At 36.7% G+C, this 23930-nt stretch overlaps 2 protein-coding genes across 2 annotated transcripts; one reads left to right on the top strand and one right to left on the bottom strand.

Annotated features, from left to right (window-relative positions):
* Positions 1–1858: 1858 nt before the first annotated feature.
* On the top strand, positions 1859–17779 carry LOC141402965 (uncharacterized). The gene is made up of 2 exons (XM_073985092.1): positions 1859–2128; positions 2191–17779. Exons 1-2 carry the CDS (start codon positions 1859–1861, stop codon positions 2785–2787), a joined length of 867 nt encoding a protein of 288 aa, XP_073841193.1. The 3' UTR covers positions 2788–17779.
* A 2706-nt stretch (positions 17780–20485) lies between these two features.
* CaMKI (Calcium/calmodulin-dependent protein kinase I) lies at positions 20486–22986 on the bottom strand. Its single transcript, XM_073986103.1, has one exon. The coding sequence runs from the start codon at positions 21938–21940 to the stop codon at positions 20582–20584; it is 1359 nt and encodes a 452-aa protein (XP_073842204.1). The 5' UTR covers positions 21941–22986; the 3' UTR covers positions 20486–20581.
* Positions 22987–23930: the final 944 nt, after the last annotated feature.

Raw genomic sequence — 23930 nt, 5'->3', positions numbered from 1 at the left:
CTCAATCAAGTCTGCTGCGGTCTTGGACTGCAGGAAAGCTCTGAAAGACCTAAAATCAATCGTTACCTTATGCTGGGTCCCGGGTCACTGCAGTATCGAAGGCAATGAGATAGCGGATGAGCTGGCACGTAGCGGATCTGATTCAACCGAAATTGAAATCGACAACTCTATCCAGCCACCCTTGTGTCATTTCATGCGGCAGCTAGAATAAGTTTACCGGGACAAGGCTGGTCAGATTTTGCAAGGTATCAAAGGCAATCTGGCCCAACCTATCTCAGCGAAGAACTATATCCCTTCTCTGCATGAAGAAATCCGATCTGAAATTAATGGTTGGAACAATCACAGGACACTGCAGGATAATATCTCTGACCTGCAGATGGGATAGAGACGACACTACCGACTACTGCAGATTATGCGAAGATGAAGAGGAAACGGAGACGATTGAGCACTTATTATGTCGTTGTCCAGTGCTCATGACCAGGAGACTTCGAACGGTGGGTGAACACACCACAACATCTGTGACAACGTTCTGCCAAGTCGAGCCGACGAAACCGCTTCTTTTGGCCAAAGGCTTAAAATGACTTCAACGAGAACCAACCAATGCGCCTTAGCGTGGCAAACTCTCCTCTCTCGCTCCTATATCTAGAACATCCTTTTCAATGACTTATCTGTCATTAATACTCTTTTACTCCATTACCTTGTTTAATTCTTTCTTTGATACCTATTCTTCTTTTCCATGTAATATACATTTCTTCTATTTCAAACCCCCTACAGGATGAACACAATGGACCACAAGGTCTCCGAGTGAAGTGGCTGTTTAATATGACAGCTACGCGTCCTTTAACCTAACCTAATAATGTGTAGGTTAATCTTTTTAGTCTGTATAAAATTATTTGAAATTTTATAAAAAAATAAATTTGCACGTTTAAATCCAAGAATACTGACGTTTCCATCATTGCCGTGTCGTCATTACCCTGCGTATTTTCTAACTACGGTAATGACAAAAATAAAAAAATGGCCCATCACTAATTAATGCATAGAATTGTCTTATAAAACAGTATAAACCGAAAAATATTTATTTTAACCCATTTTCGCACTTTGTCGTCTTCGACCCCAAAAATAAGTATTTTCGCAATATTCATCCGTGTGCGAATTTATTTATTTAATGTCAGTTATTTATTTCGATTTTAAATAAAATCCTGTCCGAGACAGTGGTGATTTCTAGAGTTGAATGGTCCATTTGCCACAGAAATTCGCCATGATTTTGTTCAAAACAATTTTGTTCTAGATACAGCGTCCAAAAATTCAAATATGTATATCAACGAAAGTCTGTATTTTGGAACTACGTCAATTGTTATCATTAATAATGCACTTACTATAAAATTTAACTGTTTCAAATGTTTAGTCCTTTTTTTCGGAAGCTTAATGAAATTAATTACATGTGTTAGCATTTAAATAGTTGCATTAACATTTTAATTCCCACATCACTTTAATTTACGTTAACAATTGTTGCGAAAGAAATATTTTGAATTAAAATTGCTTCACATTTTTAGAATGTAGGGCATTCAACTTTTAATAGAGTCATCCATCAACTGTGAATCCTCAGAGTGGAAAAGTACAAAATTAAATTTTGAAAATAACTTGTATTCTAGAATTTTAATTTGAAAATTCTTCGCAAATGATATTTATTTCAAACTTATAGAAAATGTAGTTTGTGCTCACTAGGAGAAAATAAATATTATTTGTGAATTCTTAATTATGAAAAATTTTAAATAAATTTGAAATATTGTTAACTTTTAAGTAACGTCCATTTTATGGTCGACATAATCGTCCATCGGAGCAATTAATTCGGTTAACCATGGATCGTTTTCGCACTACGTTTACTCTATATGATAATAGGCATCCGCAGAGACGTCGAACAGTGCGCATCGAAGAAACAATTGCCGCTGTAGAGCAAAGTGTTGAAGAGGACCCGAATGAATCGATTCGCCACCGTGCACAGCAATTGGAGCTTTGTCCATCAACTTTATGGAAGATTTTGCGCAAAGATCTTGGCTTGCGACCTTACAAGATCCAGCTTGTGCAAGAATTAAAGCCGCGAGACCATGCAATGCGTCGTGATTTTGGTGTATGGGCCGAAAATGAGATTGATCTCGATGCTGATTTTCATCGCAAAACTTTGTTCATTTTTGGTTGAATGGCTACGTCAACAAGCAAAATTGCCGCATTTGGAGTGAAGAGTATCCACATAAGACCCTTGAGACACCATTAAATCCACAAAAACTGACTGTTTGGTGTGCTCTATGGACTGGTGGAGTCATTGGGCCATACTTCTTCCGAAATAATGCTGGAGAGGCAGTTACCGTTAATGGAGACCGGTATAGAGCCATGATAACCGACTATTTTTTTCCCGAATTGGATGGCATGAATGTGGATGAGTTGTGGTTCCAACAAGACGGCGCTACATGCCACACAGCGCACGTCACAATCGATTTATTGAAGGAAACATTCGATGAGCGCATAATTTCGCGGAATGGACCTGTCAATTGGCCACCAAGATCGTGTGATTTGACACCATTGGATTATTTTCATTGGGGATATGTGAAGTCGCTCGTCTACGCCAACAAACCAGAAACGTTAGGGGAATTGGAAGCCAACATTCGTGGCGTTATTGCCGACATACGGCCCCATATGCTCGAAAAAGTGGTTGAAAATTGGACCTCTAGAATTGGCTTTATTCGAGGCAGTCGCGGCGGCCACATGCTCGAAATCATATTTAAACATTAATGGCATAAAATTATCCTTCCAATAAAGCCAAAATGATGGACATTAAAACGATTTTCTTGTGTTTTATTTCAATTCGAAGTTCTTTACCACTAAAAAAACACCCGATATTAAGGTCTACAGTGATAATAACAAATGCATTTTTTGACTATAATCGACATATTAAAGCCTTTTTTTAAAAATAATCAACGTATTTGTAATGCCTGTCCATGAACTGAGTGTTTTCGTTCCTTCTATCCATGTATAGTCTATATTCCTAATGAACTTTAAGTGAATTTTACCATAAACAAAATTTGTTAACAAATTTATCACAATTCCCTTTTGTTTGCCACAAAATCGGGTCATTGCTCCAATTGTTGGCATATCAGAACATTTTTACACATAAATTAGAACTAAATTGTTAGCAGCAGCCTTATCAAAGTGGCAAGGTTCTTTTTGGCATTTAACAAACATTCTTCTTTGTCCAAAAGAAAAACTTTAAATAGACTATGTAGACAGACCTAGACAGATACAATACAATAGAATTTATTTTATTTTTTGCTGTTTTGTTTCAAATTCTTATCTCCCAAAAAAAAACTGAATTAAAATATAAAAAATGAGCACGTCCAATTTATATTGGTTTGTTTATATGTATGTTGTCTACCACGTAAATAATTGCGTTTTTTTATGAATAATCTTGATAATAGAAATGTCTATATGTCAAAATACTAGTAACTAAGCTTTCTAAACGCTTCTGTTTAAATTTTTTATTTGTTTTCTGTTATCAACGTTGATCATTTCGTATTTTGTAACGGCTGAAAATGATCCAGGCAAATGGGAATTTTTTGATTAAAGAGTATATTAGTTCTCCCAAGGTGAAGAATAATGTCATTATGTTTTGAAATTTAATAAAATGTCTAACCACTTGGGAAGCATAATAAAGGTGACAAAAATGATCACGTTATAAATACTATATATCATGGCAAGATCTTATAATATTATTTAGATTCTATATAAAGTACTTCAAAAAAGTAGATGCCTCCAATCATTATCATACTTGGGCGTAATGGCCAATGAGCTAAAATATTCGATATCGATAAGGGACAAATACAGTCGAAATCGCTTATAACGTCGGTCAAGGGACCGACGAAAATCAGACGCTATAAGCGATAGACGTTATAAACGATACTTATAAATGAGGTGAAATTATATTATGTATAGTGAATTTTGGGTATAAAAAAGTTGTTTAATTACTTTTACATCTGACGGCAATTGGAATTCTGGTTCTGTAGAATCCTTAATTTCTTCGTTAGAATGGTCTTCATCTTCCAATATTAAGTCGTCATTATACGTGGCAGATGTGAAAACATTGTCATCGATGGCAACTTATTCGTCAATATCTTGTACGTGTTGGGAGACATGAGAATGAAGATAAATTACTTCAGAATCGTTCTAAGGACCATTAACAATCCCGCATAAGACGTTACTTTATTATTTCGTTATTTCGTACTGTGTTCCTTTTCTGTTCTTGCCAGGATAGTGGATATTTTCCGGCAATATGATTTTAATGATTTTATTACAGATGAGACATTGGGTGGCTAAAATTCAAGCTTAATTGACTTGATAGCTCCTCCATTCTGTCGTCCAGCTGAGTTTGAAAAACTATACAATTTATTGAGAGAAATGTTTCTTCTTCGTATGGTTCGACGTTATAACCGATAGCAAAATTCAAATATTTCACAAAAAAACCGACGTTACAACCGATATGACGTTTAAAGCGATGACGTTATAAGCGATCTTCATTTGTGAGGAATATAAAGGGCAGAAATTCGGGACTTTTGGATTTCGTCGTTATAAGCGATATGACGTTATAAACGACGACGTTATAAGTGATTTCGACTGTATACCGCTTATGTTGCCAGTTCTTAAAACGTACTTCAAAAAAGGTGATTAGAACCTTGTCAGTAAGGACATTAATACTATGAATTAAAAAAATTGTTAGCTAGTGATTATGAATATGTTTATGTGAGCAGAAGAAAAAGCCGGGCACGATTAAAGAAATTTCTACAGCAATAAATGCAAATGAACCCCCAACTCGATGACGGCTATTGGCTCACGGAAAAGGATACGAATTGGACAATGGAACGTAAGAACGCTAATAGAGACTAATCAAGACTAGCGCAGCTTGAGAAACAATTAAGCAAATGTAACATAATTATCCTGGGAATAAGCGAGATGAGATGGATCAAAAGTGACAAAATCACGACAAAAATGAAAATGTCATGTTGCATGGTGGTAAGTATTCGAAGCATGAGTGCGGTTTGGGTTTCTTGATAGCTAAACAATATGGTCAATCTCTCAAATCTTGGGACCCTGTCCCAGTTCGCATCGTTACTGCTGTATTTTATACCAAAGCAAAAAAGTGCATTACTTTAATCCAATGCTATGCACAGAGGGAACAGATTGAAGAAACAATTAAAGACGCATCTACACCAGACCCCAAAAAGGGATATAATAATGCTCACCGGAGACTTCAATGGAAAATAGAAAGCAACAACGCTGCGCTGAGTGAGATTATGGGAACACGCGCAATGGGTACGATGAACTCTAACGATGAAAGGTTTGTTGAGCTATGTCCAACATTTGAAATTGTAAAAGGAGCCTCAATATTCCCTCACAAAAACATACACAATACACACTAGCGCTGTTTCAACATGGCGACTTCGAGTTTATAGGCGAGGGGTATAAGGTAGTGAAATCGCTGTATATGGTTTTCTGTGTTTCCGATGTTGCCTCTTCCTATTATTTGTTTCAAGAAACTAGCTAGTGTGACCAAGGACTAATGAAACTACTAGAAACTCAATGGATCACCTATGTATGTATCAGCGGCAAATGTGGAAGAAGCTTAGAAAAGACGTACGCTCCATAAGAGAAGCAGATGCAGCGACCAGGAACTAGTAGTAGCCACAATAAAAATAAAACTGCAAAAGATTTTTCTAAGGAACAAATCTGGATAAAACGACGCCTTACAGTACGATTACACTAGAGCTTTTTGCAGGGTTAACCCACTTCGAGAGGATTTATTTGACGTTTGCGCTGTGGAATTGACATTTGAAATCCAAACGCACTGGGTTAATCCGGTTAAGTGTAACGCAATCTTGCGTAACACAGAACAAAATTACGAAGTCGGCGAAACATTAGAAAAATGTGTACCATCGGGCAATTAAACATGGAAAGAAACCCAACCTACACTACAACCTGGAACCTGATAGAGAAACGGAACCAATTAAAAGAAGTTGAAAAAATCAGCCAGAAATGATAAACGTACATATCTAAGGACCCTAGCCAGCCAAGCGGAGAACTCTTCCGAAGCCAACAACATGCGAGAGCTACATCAAATAATCGGTCGAATATCAAATAGCAATAAGCACAAAAACCAACTGATCCAAAGACACCAACGGAAAACTGCTTACACTGCGACAGAAAAAGAAACCCGAAGAACATTGTAAAACAATTCTGCAAATTTATTTTTATATATATATAATTGTCCCACAAAAATCCCAGACGGGACAAGGGAGACTTCTCTCATATCAATGAGCGCACCCCGATTCATATTAGCTCAATGATATGGGACCTACTGTTTATCGCCGAGTCCGAACGGCGTGGCTTACGACACCATTTTATAGAGAAGTTTTACATGGCTGAAATACTCAGGAAATGTCGCCAACATTACTGAGGGGTATTTTGCCACCGTTGAAAATTTTGATGTTGCCTGGCCGGGGAATCGAACCCACGACCTTCTGCGTGCAAGGCGGGTGTGCATACCATTGCACTACGGTGGTACTCAAATTTATTTTTAGAAAAGAATAATAGACGATACAACACCGACTTCCATCATTTCGCAACACTTGAAAATCTTCTGTTCGTATGCGAATAAATCTGGAAGAAACTTGGTCATCCAAGATCCAAGCAAACGTCCCTCTTTCGTACTACGGAGGTAATATATAAATTTCAGATCTATACCGTACCACTACAGATCTTCTATGATATTGTCGGAAACACTTTCACAATAAAATAAGTTGTCGTTTGGCAATCATATTTGACAGAATCGTAAAGTAACTCGATTATTAGATGCAACAAGAGTCCAATCTACAAAAAAACCATTTAACATATTTTACAAGTGATCTTGTCAAGTAACCCGTCTTCAAGTTGGGGCAAACCTCTACACTTAAAGAGGCTCAGTGGAGGGCAGCCACTTTTTTAGCTCATTGAGCGCAGCGGCCATAATATCAACAAATAAGCTGCTCACTATCACGAATATTATTCCAGTCGAGGTAGAAATAAAGAAACAGAAATGGGCTTGTATCGGAACCATTTCAAGACGTCCCGATAATGATATCACGAAATCGGCACTGCAGTGGAACCCACAGGGTCACTCAAGACCAGATTGATTCCGAATGTCATGGATTAGATGTTTTAAAAGAGACCATGAAACCGCGTCCAATGTATCCCTACCAATGGAAGAAGATGGAGAGAATTTTTTATCGCCCTATGTTCAACATTATATATATAAAGACGAGCATAGAGGGAAGTCTAGGCTGGGAGTCTTTGTTGACGGTCCACATTGGTCGCAAATGTGAATTCTTTGGCCAATAGTCAATTTTTTGACATTCTTCTTTTGAGTTTTTTTTTCGCAATATTGAAGTAAACACTCCAAAACAACAAAAGCAATGATTATTTATTCCAAATTTGCATTTACCGTCAAAAAGTCAAAGTAGAGATTTGTTTATTGTTTTATCGAGTTAAGTGCGCCGTAGTTTGTGATAATTTGTGGGTTATAAAATCGCAATAAGTAAAAGTGTAAAGGTAAAACTCAAATATGGAGAAGAAAGAAGAATGTAATTAGAATCATTTTCCAAAAAGAACAGAAGAAAAATAAGGTCTAAGAACAAAGCTATCAACATATTTCTGGAACACTCTTAAATTCTTACATTTTGTTTCAATGGTAAAATTGTTATGGACCGAAATAATTTTGATGTTGGAAAAAAATCAAAAATACTTTGATGTGTATACTTTAATAAAATAATCATTTCAAGGTGCGATTCGTTCCGATAAATGATGCACAATTTTTTCAGGCTACATCAAATTTCGAAATATTTCATATTCGGCTGGTACAAAATTAATTCTAAGAAACACAATTTTGAACCGATTTTCCTGAAAACTAGGGGTTTTAATTTTGAAAGTCCAGAGAATATTTCAACCAAAAATTGTCGACATAGGTCCACGTTGGGGTATAGCCCCCATATAAGGGTACACCCAATTTAAGGTAATTTGACAATTTTAGCCATATTTTTAAGCCGATTTAGCTGTAATTTTGCATTTTGATTTCTTAAAAGATATGAACCATAGGTCAAAGTTTTAGTTTAGATCCCACACAATGGGATCACCCTGTTTAATATATTTTAACGGTTTTTTGGAAATTCAGGGTGAAAATAGTTCTGAATTAATATTTTGTGACAGTAATTATAAATAAAACTAAATATTAATAAAAAGGAGCGTACAAATAGTTTTGGTCAGAAAAATTGGATTTCGGACCAGTGTGCGGTCGTAAGGAGGACTTAGACGGCCAAAAAGTGGTCTTTATAGACATGCCGAAGACATTTTTTGTGGAGAACGAAAAGCCGACTAGTAGTGCGATTCTGTAACTAGTTAACGACAGAATTACCGACAATTATCGATAACTGAAAATTTTTAATTGCTTATAATTTCGATAATTAACGAAATTTGTCGGTAAGTTACCGACCAAAATAATGTCGCTAACCCCTACCGATACCGCAAGAGTTTTCAATTTTTCATTCATAATTTTGCGTTTTAATTTTACCGATTTTTGCCGGTAAGGGAAAAAATTACAGAACCCCACTACAGATGTGAGTCTTAGGGAAAGGAAAGTCGGGTTTCGATTAATCGGCTTCTTGCCGCAAAAAGTCTAAAAATCGTAGTCGACTTTTGTCTGGCGGTTTTACAAAGAAACAACTTTTTCCCAGCTACAACTTTTTCTTTAACCCCATTTCGATAGGACTTGTGGTTTCCAAGCAAAATAGTGAAAACCTAAAAAGCTCCTAAAAATGTAAACTTGAATCGCGATTTATTTATCTATGAACATTGTAGTTTCAGAATCCGCAAAAACTTCCCCGGTGTAAGCGGTTTTTACTTTATGTTAGTTAATGCTCACCATGTATGACATTGTTTTATAAGGAAGCGATACAGTCAATGCGTTGTGCCAATATGAACTTAAATATCTCAATAACAGTAAAACATCGAAAATATCATAATGGTCAATCTTGTAGAGAATTTTCATAGCTACAACATTTTCTTTAGTTCCATTTCGATAGGACTTGTGGTTTCAAAACAAAATCGTGAAAACCTAAACAACTCCTAAAAATGACAACTTGAATCGCGATTTATTTAAAAAACTCTCCGGCGATTTTTTGTAGTCTTTATAAGTATACTTTATAGACGTGCGGAAGGAATGTTTGTTTGGGGGACGAAAAACCGACCAGAATCGAATCTTATAAACGACGAGAACGGATGCTTTTTCGAAGACGAAAAGGGAGCCTTTATAAGCAAGTCTAGGCTGAAATCTTGTGAAGTTTCTTACCTTCATGTCTTGCCTCTGTTTTTCTAATCCCCAAGCCAAAAAAACTGGTTATGTCAGTGTTTTTACTAGGTTATCCTGCAAAAAAATCCAACAGCGTCTGACAAAAAAGGATTTTTTGCGGTGCAAGATCTGATCCTTAGCGGCTCTGCGTTTCACTCCAGGGCAGACTACTGCAAATTACACATATATCCATATGGGCATTACGATAGACCAGTGGCATTTAAATTAATGCATAAAGTAACGCTTGAACTTGAATTAATGAACCCTGGGTCTCAATTTTACAGAAATAATATCTGAGCAGGTGTCCAAATGTTATTCTTTCGATATTATTTAGCAGTCATTATGACAAGATGGGAATTTTTTAAAGTGGAAACAGGGCGGAACGTACACCAAAGCATTCAACAAATAGTCGGTGAAGGAGGAAAGGAAGATTCACATTGAGAGATCAAAATGAGAACGTCTTTGTACAGAGGGCATCAAGGGACTATATAATACCCAAGCAGAAAGTGTAATATGTGGTGGCAATAATGTTGTTCCTCTTTTCAGAAACCAGATACTCATTCCATTCCAAACGATAGAGAAGAACACTGAAAGGTAAAATACGTGCCCTGCTGACGCAACAGCGGAATCTATATGTGTGTTCGTTTACTTAAAATTTGTACAAATTGTTACTGGATGTTGTTCGTTTACTCTGCAGTACAATGCAAAAGACCTTGGTCGTTTACAAGAAGTTACTGGACTTGTACAAATTTGTACAAATTGTTGAGTAAACGAACACACCTTATGTTGTCTGAATTTGTTATAATAGAAATGCTCTACGATTATAATTTTTCCACAAACATACCAGAAGACATCTCTCATGTCATTGAGTGCACCCCGATCCATATTACCTCAATGAAATGGGAACTACTGTTAATCGACGAGACCGAACCGCGTGTCTTAAGACACAACTTGTAGAGAAGTTTTACATGGGCCATGTCGGCCAACATTACTGAGGGTATTTTTTTTTTTTTTTGAAAATTTGATATTGCCCACCGAACCCACGACCTTCAGCGTGCAAAACGGGTATGCATACCATTGCACCACGGTGGCACACATGCTTCTCCGATAACCCTTTTTAAATCTGCCAATGTCTGTCGTAATTGCAGGGGAGAACAAATGAGGGAACTAGTGTCAAAAGGCTTTCCTGGAATTCTCACAAATTTCCTGGCAAACAATCGTAAACGGAATACGTGTTCTTATTGCATGAAATATGAACCTTTGGCCCACATTCTTTTTATTTATATCAAGTTCATTTTCACATTGTGTCCACCCTTGTTGGAAATTATGATAGCCTAATGCTTCCAAGAAACGTTTTTCTTCATATCCTCCCCCACTTTCTGCAAAGGTCATAAAATATATCGGCCGGCATGGCTGACCATGGCTCTGGTTATTTACAAATCTACATATTTTATCCATAACAGAGCAAAGCAAAATGTATAAATTATAATTCCCTTTCTATTTGAAACGGAAATATTTCCCATTTACATTCATTCACCCATATTTTATGAATATTAGACAGAAAACACTTTGCGGAATGTCTTCCAGCAATATGGCCACGTGATAGAAATCCCAAACAAAAACCAAAAAAAAAAACCTTTGACTCAAAGACACGATAGAAAAATTGCACAAAAAACCCCTTCACTTTCAAAAACACAAGATCTATGGAAATAAAGAGTTGAGACTAAGAAGAAGGAGAAGAAGAAAAAAATGCCGGCATTATTTGTTGCCTGCCGGCCTGGCCTTCTTTATTATGTTTTCTGGTCTTTGTCGTTGTTTAGAGGCAACCTACAAGAAATTACAGCCTAATAATGAAATGGCCAATAGCATGGGTTTTTGGGGATGGAGGGAGGAAGGGAGGAAGGCTTTTGTAGCACCCAATGTTTTATTAGTCTCAAATCAAATAAAACACTAAACCCTTGTATAAAGTATGAAGTCATGGGTAAATAAATGCTCAATTGTTGTGCATGATGATGATGATGACGACCACGGCGACGACGATGATGGAATGAATGTTGTATTGCTCGCTCGATGTTGCTTATAGTTTTAACAAGCTAATATAAAGCCGAAATCGAAAACATATTTACTGACAAACGATGCCTTTTGGCACTTGTTGTTTGTTTTGGCCCTGGTGCTGGTTGCCTTACACACTGACAATATTGAAGTGTTAGATAATTGGAAGCTTTTAGAGGCCTAGCCTATTATTTCTATGTACATACATATCTTTAAATGAAGTGGAGACAACAAAACTTGAAAGTCATATCCCCATGTAAGCATGTTTGAAGTTTGCACACGTTTAAAGTTTAGTTTTATTAATAAAAATAATTCCAAATAAAAGACAATTTTTGAAAAAAAAGTGTTTAATTGCCATGACTTCAAAGCGATTGGCTTTCCAGCTTAACTCAAAAGCTGCAAAGGAATAAAGGGCAGGTGTGCCTAATTCAAATGCTGCCCTTTATTCCTTCCTTTTGGGAGCCATATTTTAAGAATAAAATATCACCACAATTTCCAAAACCACCGACCAAAGTTAACAAAAAAATATACGCCGTACAGTAACAATTTAGTGTATGACCGATTAAAGCTAGCTAGAAATTAATCCCCTTAGACTTGACGAACAAAGAGTTTTTAAGAACTCTGCCAATTGCTTCGTAGAAGACTTTACGCAAAAAAAAAAAAACATCTTTGTCTTCGTTTTTTATTGTCCGGATTTGGTACTGACTTTCTATTTTTGTATGAAATACATAAAAATAAAAAATTGTTCCGTAAAATGATACTCTCGAGCATTGTATTGTGTTTTAGTTTGCGACCTTTTCGTTTGTGATTAGATTACACGTTTACCGGTTAATAAAAACATCAACTGTTTTGATAGTGGGTGTGGTGTAAAACAACTAAACGAAATGTCTTTAAGTGTGTTCATCTCTTGATTTAAATGTTTTGTTGAAAAAAAAAACTTCAAGTTGAAAAAAGTACAAGTCGAACAATATAGAATAAGAATTGAACGGATGATAATGGCTTCCATGGAAGGACATTAGTCTGATTTGAGTACACTCTCTTGTGGAGTTCCGCATAGTTCGATTTTGTCCTCCCATTTATTCAGTGTTTACATGCATGACTTTCCGCATTAGGTGAATAACTCTTAGGCAGATGATTGTCTTTTATATGCCACGCAGTGTCGCCGAAGGAAGTCCTGTCCAAAGTCTCGCACCATTTAAATCATGTAGAGAAATTTTACACAGAGTGGGGAATAAAAATGAACTCGTCAAAGAGCGAAGCAATTTGTTTGAGAAACGCTTCAGGAAAATGTAAGAGGTGGGTCGTGTCCGAGAGTAAGTCTTTGAGACTAGTTTTAAATGGTACAGAAATAAATACCTTTCAGATATAGTCTCAAATACTTGGGAGGACGTTTCAACAAACTTGTTAAGTTTAATGAGAATGTGAGAAACTCTATGGGAAAGGCAAAGCATATTAAGGCCTTGCTTAATGTACAATTTAGTTGCAAAGCGTTGTCTGTAAGGACAAAATTGTTATTGTACGAGGGTCACTAGACAACTATCAGGCTTAGACAACACGCAGTGTCGTCAGGTCTCATTTATTATTTTATCTCATTATTTTTGGCAAGTTTGACAGTTTTTAGCCTAAGCGTACTCAGGACGGTTTAACATGCGACCATGTGTTGAGTTGTTTACAGTGGCTTGATTGAGACACCTCCAAAATATTGTACGTTTTTACAGCATTTTCTGGCAAGTGCTCCTATTTTTTGAGTTCATACGCATAGTTCCATGATTTGTCACCTGGATCCATCTTATGAACGTCTTTTGAAGCACCGCGATCTTATTTTTTTGACATTTCTTGCACCGATCAACACGGGGTCCAACGAGAAACCCCCATTTTGGCTGCCAAGCATTTATGCAATATCAAATGTTAGTTGGTGGAATAAATGCCCAAGGATGCCTCTATCGTACCATATCTAGCATGTATAGCACGGCTTATTTTTTTCGGGCACAACGACCGTTTTCGGACGACCCTCACGAACTTCGTTTTTTTTTTTTTTGGCTAGTGTAGGCCACGATTGAATTTATTAAACCAGTTTTTCATAGTGCTATAGGATGGTCCTTTATCGATATACAAAGATTTAATTTGATCGATGCACTCTTGTCGTGATTATCCACGTCGAACGTTGTGAACAATTATCGGACGAAAATGTTCACAAGTAAATTCCATTTTTTTTTTGCAACGTGATTTTTTCAAGTCTCTGTAAACAACCCAACACATGGTCGTATTTCAAGCTTAGGCTAAAAATTTTCAAACTTTCCAAAAAATGTCAAATGACGCCTGGCAAATCTGCGTGTTGCCTAGGCCAGATAGTTTTCTAGTGAGCCTCGTATGGGGGTGGGAGGTTTAAATAAATAATAGGTTAAATATTGGTTAAGTTTAGTAATAAGATAAAATAAGATGAGACAAGCTCTCACAGAACTCTGATTGGATCAACCTATAAACCAACCAAAGATGGAATGAAGCTATTGATATACAGTGACTCTCACAACTAACCGGACACATCCTACGTAAAATTTCTTCTTATGATATCTAAACGAAAAATGTAGATAAATGGTTCGTATTTCGCATGAAAATAAAGGAAATTTTATTTTGTTTTCGACAACAAAAAAGAACATAAAAAGCCAATTACACGGCAAAAAACTACAAAATGTAACACAACATAAAAAATTCATTCCACACGTTCTACTGGACATTTAAAAAAGCTTATAAATAATCATATTTTGTTGCATATCATTAAGCGGATATAACAGCCTCTAGCCTCTTTGGTATTGAATCAACGAGATTTTTGCAAATTTGTGGATCCATATTGTTCCAAGCTTCTAGAATGGATACCTTGAGCTCCTGGACATTGGGGTGCTGCTTTTGGTAAATTTTTCGACCAATTTCTTGCTAAATGTGCTCAATAATATTTAGATCTGGGGATTGCGAAGGTGTATCTAGCACATGGGGACAGTTATATATTAACCAAGATAGGGCCACCTCCGATTTATGTTTGGCATCGTTATCTTGGTAAAATATAAAATTATCTTCAATCGCCAATTTGGCACAGGACTGCTTTACATTTTGCTTTAAAATATCAACATATTGAAAACGATCCATTATACCCTCCACAAAATGCAAGTTACCCATGCCCTTCGACGATACACACCCCCAAACCATGACGGAACCACCACCATGCTTAAAAGTAGGTATGGTATTTTTTGGCATGTACGCTTGGTTCGGTTTTCGCCATACAAACCAGCGCCCGTCTGAACCCTGCAGGTTAAATTTACTTTCGTCTGTGAAAAGTACCTTAAGGATGAATAAAATTAGTTAGAGAATAAATTTAAAACCCATAAAGAGTCGCTTACCCTCTCCCAAAAATCATGAGACATATTTAAATGTTGCTTAGCAAATTCCACACGTTTTTTCCTATTCGTTTCAGATATGTATGTTTTTTCCACGACAGATCTACCATGTAAATCGAAGCTTCTAAGTGCTCTCCGAATAGTTTCGTTAGAAACGTCTTTATTTCTGTTTGTTTTTACCATATTTTTGACTTTCTCTGCTGAAATAAAGGGGTCTTTTTCAACTACTCGGCGAATAAACTTCTCATCTTGTGGCGTAAGCTTCTTTCCTTGCCCTGCTCTGTCTTTATTTTGTATCCTGTTTTCATTGTCAAACCTTTTAATAATATCGTGGACATTCGATTTGCTGATTTTTACTATATTTGATATCTCTCTTATTGATTTATTTTCTTTACGAAGCCGTAAAACAAGTTTTCGAATCTCAATAGAAGTATGAGTACGAGAAGGCGCCATAACGTCTTGTTCTTGCGAAAAAAATCACTAACTAATTTATGAAAAGCATATAATATCCCATAATAATCACTAAACAACAAAAATAAAGTGATCGGTCCCGTTTAAAAGTCCCGTTACTTTAATGAAAACCATATGATTCTGACTTGTCCGGATAGACGAGTGAATCGAATTTTGTACGTTGGCTTGTAAATCGTTAAATTGTGACTTGTAAATAATAACGATTTTTTCCACGTTATAAAATGAAATTTAATAAAATTTCCTATATCTTGATACATAAAATTTTCCATTTAATATAATTTCTCAATAAGTTATGAAGAAAACAAATCCGACATTGCAAGTGTCCGGTTAGGGGTGGGAGTCACTGTATTTATCACATTCGTAAAAATTCTTTTAAATATAGAACTCTGGATGCGAAACTAATCCTGGGGCTGCATTCTTGTTCCATGAAAATTTGAAAAGAAAAATATTTTCTTTATAATTTTTTTTTATTTGAAATTGTTTTCCTTTATAAAAGTTTCCATAGAAACAGAATTGATCCCCTGAACAACATCAGTGTACTATTAATCACACCAACTATGAGAGTAGCGCGTCTTGACGGCATAACCCGATGGCGTTCTCAACACCGCGTTGATTATAGGCGTACAATTAAAGCACCTTATACAATACCAATTGGTATCTACAACAATTGTGTTCAAGTGTCTGGCCCGAGTCACCTCTTTCGTTTCACCCTCTAAAACTCCTGTCTATCTATGGCTTAAACCGCCGATGAAACTCCACGTTGAAGCCGAAGACGCTATCTGCAGTATGGGTACAACAACAGCCACCAGTACTACTACCAAGGGGCCAACACCAACTACCAGTCTATGTTCGAGGATCTAGGGGCAACTGGCACTCGTGTTTCAGAGTATATTCAGATTGTGTTGAAGTGTTTGGTCCTATTTACCATCTTGGATTGATGTAGAGCACCATTAAAAGCTCCTGCCGTTCTATGGCTAAGACAGAGCTTCTCCACATTCGAATCGAAGACGTTCACGGTTTGGGTGCAGCCACTGACACCATGATACTCCCACAAATGGGCCGACACCAACTTCCAGGTTTCAAAATAAAGACTATGCCACGGACTCGTACGCAAACATCACCAGGGTGCGAGCATTCAACCAACAACGCCAAGGTTAAGTGTATTCTCCAATGTCATCTAATAATTGTCAAGTGGAAATGCTGCCGGTATCGATGTTAAATTGCCACAGTAATGATAGGAAGATAGACCACGTTTTTCATAAACAAGCAGATTATGTATGTTGAGAAACTTTCGAAGGAATTCAAAAAAGTGGCAGATCCAAGAGTAGCTGGTGAAGAGTGCTGAAGAAAAAATATCCTTACATCCAGAATAACTATCATGAAATACAATTAAACCCGGTTTGGCGTTTAAGTAATGAAGATAATATCCAGCCTGGTGAATTGAAAAATCTCAGAAATTCTCCCAGATCATTAAAAAATGGAACGATACGCGCTTCAACATGGTATGACCAGGAGTGTCCTCCTGGTACCGAAAAGAAAAATGCGGCATATAGAGCTACTTTACAATCAGTAGCAACGTGTAGCGCACGAGAGAGACATCGGGAGAAAAGGAGAGAAGAGAAACGTCTTTTCCGCAAGAAAAAGAGAGAAATGGCAAAGCGGGAGTGTGAAAAAATCGAGATTTACAGGCGCCAGAATGAAGTCCGAAAATTCTACCAAAGAGTGAAACATCAAACAGATGGCACAGGCATCCTTCTGTAGAGACCAGCAAGGTAAATTGGTAACAGATACAGATAGCGTGCTCAGGATATGGACGGAACATTTCTCCAATCTGCTGGTATCCAATAGTAGCGAAGACGATGATACCACAGATCCAATCCCAGAAGATGGTATAGAATGTATACAGCAATCAACCGGCTGAAGAATAATAAAGCAGCAGGAGCCGATGGCTTACCAGCCGAGCTGTTTAAAACCGGAGGCGACGCGCTGATAAGGTGTATGCATCAGCTAGTTAGCACCAACTGGCAGGAAGAACGCGTACCCGACGATTGGAACCTTAGCATCCTATGTCCCGTCCACAAGAAAGGAGATAAGACTGTATGCTCCAACTATAGGGGCATAAGTCTTCTACCTATTGCCTATAAGATAGTGTCAGGGATATTGTGCGAACGACTAAAGCCAATGGTCAACGAAATAATTGGACCATATCAAAGTGGCTTTAGACCTGGCAAGTCCACCATTGACCCTGCGGCAAATCCTAGAGAAGACCCAAGAGATGCAGATCGACACATATCACCTTTTTGTCGACTATAAAGCAGCATTCGACAGTCCCCTCCGATCAAAGGTATTCCATGCGATGTCTGAATTTGGTATCCCCGCAAAGCTCATCCGGCTTTGTAAGATGACTTTAACTGATACTAGGTCCTCAGCTAAAATTGGAAAGAACTTTTCAGACAAGAAGACAGCCTTTCGTGTGACCTATTCAACATTTTGCTGGAAAAGGTAATACGAGATGCAAATGTTAAAAGAAATGGCACAATTTACACCAATAGCCACATGTCACTTGCTTATGCTGATGACATAGACATCATGGGACGATCAGTAAAGGAAGTAACTGATACCTTTAGGAAGGTCGAAGCAGCATCTGCGAAAGTGGGTCTAACGGTAAACGGCGAAAAGACCAAATTGATGGTGTCGACGCGCAAAGCGTCCTTAGAGCTCGGACCAACTGTGGAAGTTGGTGCCTACAATTTTGAGGTAGTTAAAGACTTCGTCTACATCGGCACTGCCATAAACATAACAAACAACATCAGTTGTGAAATAAGAAGAAGAATTGTATTGGCCAACAGATGCTACTATGGTTTATGTAAGCAATTTAAAAACAAAGCCACATCTCGTCAAACAAAAATAAGACTATACAAAACGCTGATACTGCCTGTGCTAATGTATGGCTCCGAAGCATGGGTACTTGCGCAAGCAGATAAGGCAGTGCATGGTGTGTTTGAGAGGAAAATTCTTCGAAAGATCTACGGGCCGATTTGCGTTGACGGTGAATATCGACGTCGTACGAACCACGAGCTATATCAGCTATACAAAGACATGAATATAGTTAAACGTATCGAGATGCAACGATTGCGTTGGCAAGGCCATATCATAAGAATGAGCAATGATGAATCCGCTAAAAAGGCGTATGAATACTTGCCACATGGCGGTGCACGCACACGCAGAGAAAAAATATGATTGATCCAACAATATTCGAAGAGCAAAATATGTATTGTAAAGATATTGTTAAATTCCAAATGTAGTATTGTCAATCCAACAATTGGGTTTTGTTAAATCCAAAAATAGTTTTTGTCAACTGGACAATAGTTCTCTCTTTTCTTCGACAATTTTTTCTCTTCTCTCGCTATTCGATGCCGTGTTGAAAAAAAACAATTATAGTGAGTTTTGTTTGTATGACATGATGCCTTTATCTTTGTTTTTGTGTGTATGTATACCAACAATGAGACTCTTGTTTTTATTTGTTTCTGTTTTTGTTTCATTCTTCTATCTTCATTGTGCTTTGAGGTTTGGTGTTATACCGGAGTTTGTTATGGTGTTTAATTATTCCTTATGTTGTGGTGGGTGCTTGTGGCTTTTTGTTTGTCTTTGTTGTCAGCCAATGCAGCAAACCATGTATTGGGTTCATCAATTATTGCAATATTATACGCGACATTTATATCCAAGTTATGTGGAAAGTGTATATGAGAAGTATATACACTCACATCAAAAATTTCCGGGCTGGTTTTCTGGGTTGACAATACTTTTTGTAAACAAAATTAGATTATGATAGTTCCTACAATAGGTATTGTTAACGATTTTTACAATATTGCGGAAATTCGAAAGTTGTTTTTGTTTTCTATGTTTGGAACAAAAGATGGTATTTTTGGATTTGGATTACAATGTTTGAACAAAACAAATACATTTTTGGAACCAAAACAGATATTTTTGTTCCAACAAAAGCAAAAAATATTTTTTCTCTGTGTGCAGAATCGGCAGTCCTAAGCTTCGATGTCAAGCGAAAAACAGACAGGAATGGAGATATTTTCTTAGTTCGGTCTATGGAACAAATGTTCTATAATGGGCCAACTATGTAAGTACGATTTGCTTATGCAAAATTTCATTAAAAGGAAATTGTCCTGTGAGCATGTTAGTAGTGGTCTTTTTTATGAAATAAACATCGATAATTTATCTTAAAAAATTAAACTTTTCTTTGAATACCAAAATAACACCTCTTATTGGAAATCCCTTTATTATGGGACTGATTATAAAATTTAATTAGAAATACGGAATTTAATTATTTCAATGTTAACTTATCTTTTTAACTACTCTTCATATAAAGATATAACAAAAAAGAAATTTAATTGCTCTCCCTCTCTCTCTTCTTTAATGTGAAACTCTCTAAATATTGTTTAGTTACAGAGTACAAAATGTGAGGAGACTGAATTTATGCTAAAAAAATATATAAGAATATGATGGAATTTATGATAGAATTAAATAAAAAATATATTGAATGGAATAAAAAAGAATACAAATGGAGTTAAAGTACCTATAAATCCTAAAACCAACAGAGAAATATGTAAATTCTCAAAACTTTCGAAACCGTATACAAAATATTGGTGTTCTATTTACTTAAAATCGTGTAATATAAAATAAAAAATAGTTAAAACCTGTTTTCTTTTGTATAATAAAAAAAATAACTTAAATCCTTGCCCTGATTTTCAATATTCAACAATTTGTTTTACGTAAGCCCTTAATATAAGAATTGAATTTTTTTTATATTATTTTTGTTTCTCTTCAAAATTAAAAAAAACTCTTAATGATTTTCTTTTTTCTTCACTTTTTAGGTTTTAAAATATTTTTTTTTGTTATAGAATAGTAAGTATTTGCAATGTATATAAGTGCAGTTATTGATTCGATTTGATTTCTTTTGTTTTTCCTAAAAATTATAATAATAGTTTATAATAAATATATATAATTATGAATGTATATATATATTTTTTTGTTTTGTTTATGTTTGTAGTTAAGTATGTATATATAATATAGTAGTATATATAATCATAATATTTTGTTGACATCACCTTTTTTTTGTATGTAATTCTTACTTAAATTGTTTCTTAAATGTGCTGCTTAGTTTGCTTTTGTTTTGTTCTTGTTGTTGTAGTTATTAAACCGTTATTAAACTTGCTATTCAAATTTATAATTTGTTTTACTTATTTGATTGTTTACTGCCATTGTGGCAGGACGCTGCTGCGGCGACATGAGAGGACGACGACGTTGATGATGAGATTCTTTGGCTTTGTTGAAAGTCCATTTGCGCTGATGATGATGACGGCGATGGCGATGTTTTGTTAGTACACGCATTGGGTTTGTTCAACAGATTTGTTGAACTACTGCCACTGGCATTGTGACAGGCGGAGGAGGACATTTCAACATCGCTACTGCCAACCGCCAAACTGTCTTGTGACATTTTACTCTCCTTTAGCAGATTCGACTTACTCTCATTGGAACTAAGGGCCATACGTTGCATTTGTCGTATGACAGTGGCAGCCAAGTAGGCTTGCTTCCAACGCGATTTGGCAAAATTCTTTTTAAGTTGTTCTGAAACCGTGGCATGGATATTTTTATTGCCTGCAGCATTGCCAGAAATCCAGGGATGGGCTAATGCCTGTTTGCAGGTGTAACGTTTCTCCACAGAGACGCACATGAGATGACGTATGAAGTCCTTGGCCGAATCACTGATGTCATCCCAATATGGTGAGTCAAATTCGAATTCACCCTTTAGTATTTGGGCAAAAAGATTGGCATCATTTTCATCGTAGAATGGCGGATAACCACAGAGTAGAATATAGGAAATTACACCTATACTCCAGATGTCGACAGCCTTGCCATAGGGTCGCTGGGCCAAGACCTCCGGGGCCACATAGCCGGGAGTGCCGCAGGCCGTGGCCATAATACCAGAATCTTCCATTTTGGAGAGACCAAAATCGCTAATCATAATTTTGCTATCATCATCGGGACTGTAGAACAGCAGATTTTCTGGCTTCAAATCCCTGTGCACAACACCCTGTTCATGCATATAGTCAACGGCCTCTAGAATTTGTCGTATCAAATCGGAGGCATCCTTTTCCGTGTAGGAACCCTTTTCTACAATGCGATCGAATAGTTCACCACCTGTTACCAGTTCCATAACCAAATATATTTTTGATTTATCCTCATAGGTTTCATACAACTGTACAATATTGGGATGGGTTAAACGTTCGCCGCTGCGGGTATCGGCCTGCGTATCATTATTGTGATGATTGGCACTGAAACGTCTGAGAACACGTATTTCATTCTCCAATGATTCCTCCTTACCCTTTAGGGCTTTTTTGTCAATAATTTTTACCGCAAAATGTTGGCCCGGGTTATCCTTGCTTTCGGCAAGGCGTACCTCGGAAAAGGCGCCAGTACCCAATAGACCATGTAAATTGTATTTATCCTCTATGGGTATGGTTTTATTAAGTTCCTTGATAAATTCTTTGGATTTGGTTTTTTTGGCCGAATCCTTTTTGCCAAAGAGCGGCATTTTGTGAGGAAGTGCGTGTGTGGTTGTCTGTGTGATGGGGTTTGTTTATTTGTGTGTGAGTGTGGTTGCTCTTCCTTCCCTTTCCGCTGCTTGTTAATTTTCCTCAGTCACCAACGATGTATGTGTTCACACTTTTCTTCCTACCCTTCCTTTCTCTGCTGTCTAGTGTTCCAATTATTACGATATTTTGCTTCACGCCTTCCTTCCTTACCCACTAACGTCAGCCAGCAACGTATAACCGTTGTATAGAGTTTGTATGAAAAATCCCTTTGAGCTTATTATAAATTACAGAGGCCTGGCTGCTGCTACTGCTACGCCAGCTCAAAAAATCCGACAAATGGCTATGATGACGGACACAGCGGCAACAGCAAATGTTGTGTGGTGCTGCTGGAGAATTTTCCGTTTTGTGTATGATTTTTGTTTCTATTTTATGTTATTTGTTTCTTTTGTTGTTAACACTTTTTTACATTTTTTTCATCTCTTCTTATTTTTTTCGTCATACGTCGTCGTTCTATGGTATCGATTTTAATTCACATTCATATACCCGTTAATTTTACATTCAGATACACCATTCTTGGGATTTTTTATTTTTGGAATATTCAATAGATTTCTTCTGTGTGTTTTGCCAATATTTATTGCAAATTTTTGGTGTATAACTTTTTTTCTAGTTGCTGTTTTGTTGGTTTTATTTCCACTTTGCACTCAATAAACCAGTTAACAGATATTAAATCAATCTCGTTTTTGTTTTAATAAAATCGTTTCCGTTTAATTTTTTTCTTCCAATAGGAAATTTTCCTCCTTTTTTTCACTAATGATTTTTTTTTTTGCTTATTTGGTGGTACGTCACACACGCACAGGAAAATTATATATCTCTCATCCGTACCGTACCGTTTTGATTCGTTCCGTCGTCTCGTTGACCGTGTACTTTGCAGCGCCGAGTAGAGTTAATGAATGTATGTCGTACGTTCGTCACTATCAATTCTCCTCCAGTCAGTGAGTGGTGAGCGTAACAGAAAAACAAACCCAAACACAGTTGGCAAATAAAAACAACTTCATGACAGCAGCAGAGAAAGAATGCTCCCCAATTCAACACAAATACCCACAAACAGAATCCAATCAACCAATATAGATGGTGTTGCCAATCTGCTGCATTTACATTTGACAGCAACAATGTACTCTATCTAGGAGAGAACGTCAAAACAACCGAGAGAGAAACTAGTTTGATAGCCAAACGGCAGAGAGTACAATTCATATTAAATTGCATTTTCCCTATTAACAAGGGGGTGAAAGAGATTGTCAGTTATATTGAAATTACATTCGTTTTTCTCTCCCTCTCCGTCTACCTCCCCAGTCTACTATATAGTGGTTGTTTACAAAATTGTTCAATTAAATTCTTCCATATGGATACTTTTACGTTATAGTCTAGTATGGCAGCTCTTCTCAGTCGTTCTCAAATACCATACAGATTCCAATTAGATGAATCGCTCGTATTGGAACTTAATTGACACCATTTGGATGCATAAAATCTGTTAATGAAACGAAATTTCAAATTAATAATCACATAAATTAAATAAAATCACATATGCGTGTGTAGACATTTGAGTTGTATATTATTAAAATACAGAACTAAACTTTGACAATAGTTAAGGAGGGAATTCCAAGAATTAAAAAAACACCAAAATGTTAATTTATGATGAAACAAAAAAACCTAAATATGTAAAATTGATGATGCACCAGGACACCATTTTGAGCAGGGATGTTCTACAGTTGTGTATTATAAAAAAAGTATGCAGGATGGACATGAAAGTATGCCCATAAAATACATTCATTACATTCTTAGTAGATTCACAAGGATCTTCTGCATAACCAATATTGGGGGACGTATTACATTTAGAATGGATTACACTGTGCAACAAAATGGAGCTCAAGGTCTGGGGGGTGGAAAATTCCATTGGAGATGAAAGCCCTTGGTGAGTATATACAGAACCCC

Source organism: Musca autumnalis, unplaced genomic scaffold (genome assembly GCF_047663935.1).
Source record: "Musca autumnalis isolate F117 unplaced genomic scaffold, ASM4766393v1 scaffold_4, whole genome shotgun sequence".
NCBI classification, from domain to species: Eukaryota; Metazoa; Arthropoda; class Insecta; order Diptera; family Muscidae; genus Musca; species Musca autumnalis.
Note: the sequence above shows the minus strand (reverse complement) of the source record. Positions and strands in the feature narration are given on the sequence as shown.

Coding starts and splice junctions, on each gene's coding strand:
- LOC141402965 (XM_073985092.1), top strand. CDS start 1,859: ATGGATCGTTTTCGCACTACGTTTACTCTATATGATAATAGGCATCCG. Junction 2,129..2,190: donor CAATGCGTCGTGATTTTGGT/GTATGGGCCGAA, acceptor TTTGTTCATTTT/TGGTTGAATGGCTACGTCAA.
- CaMKI (XM_073986103.1), bottom strand. CDS start 21,940: ATGCCGCTCTTTGGCAAAAAGGATTCGGCCAAAAAAACCAAATCCAAA.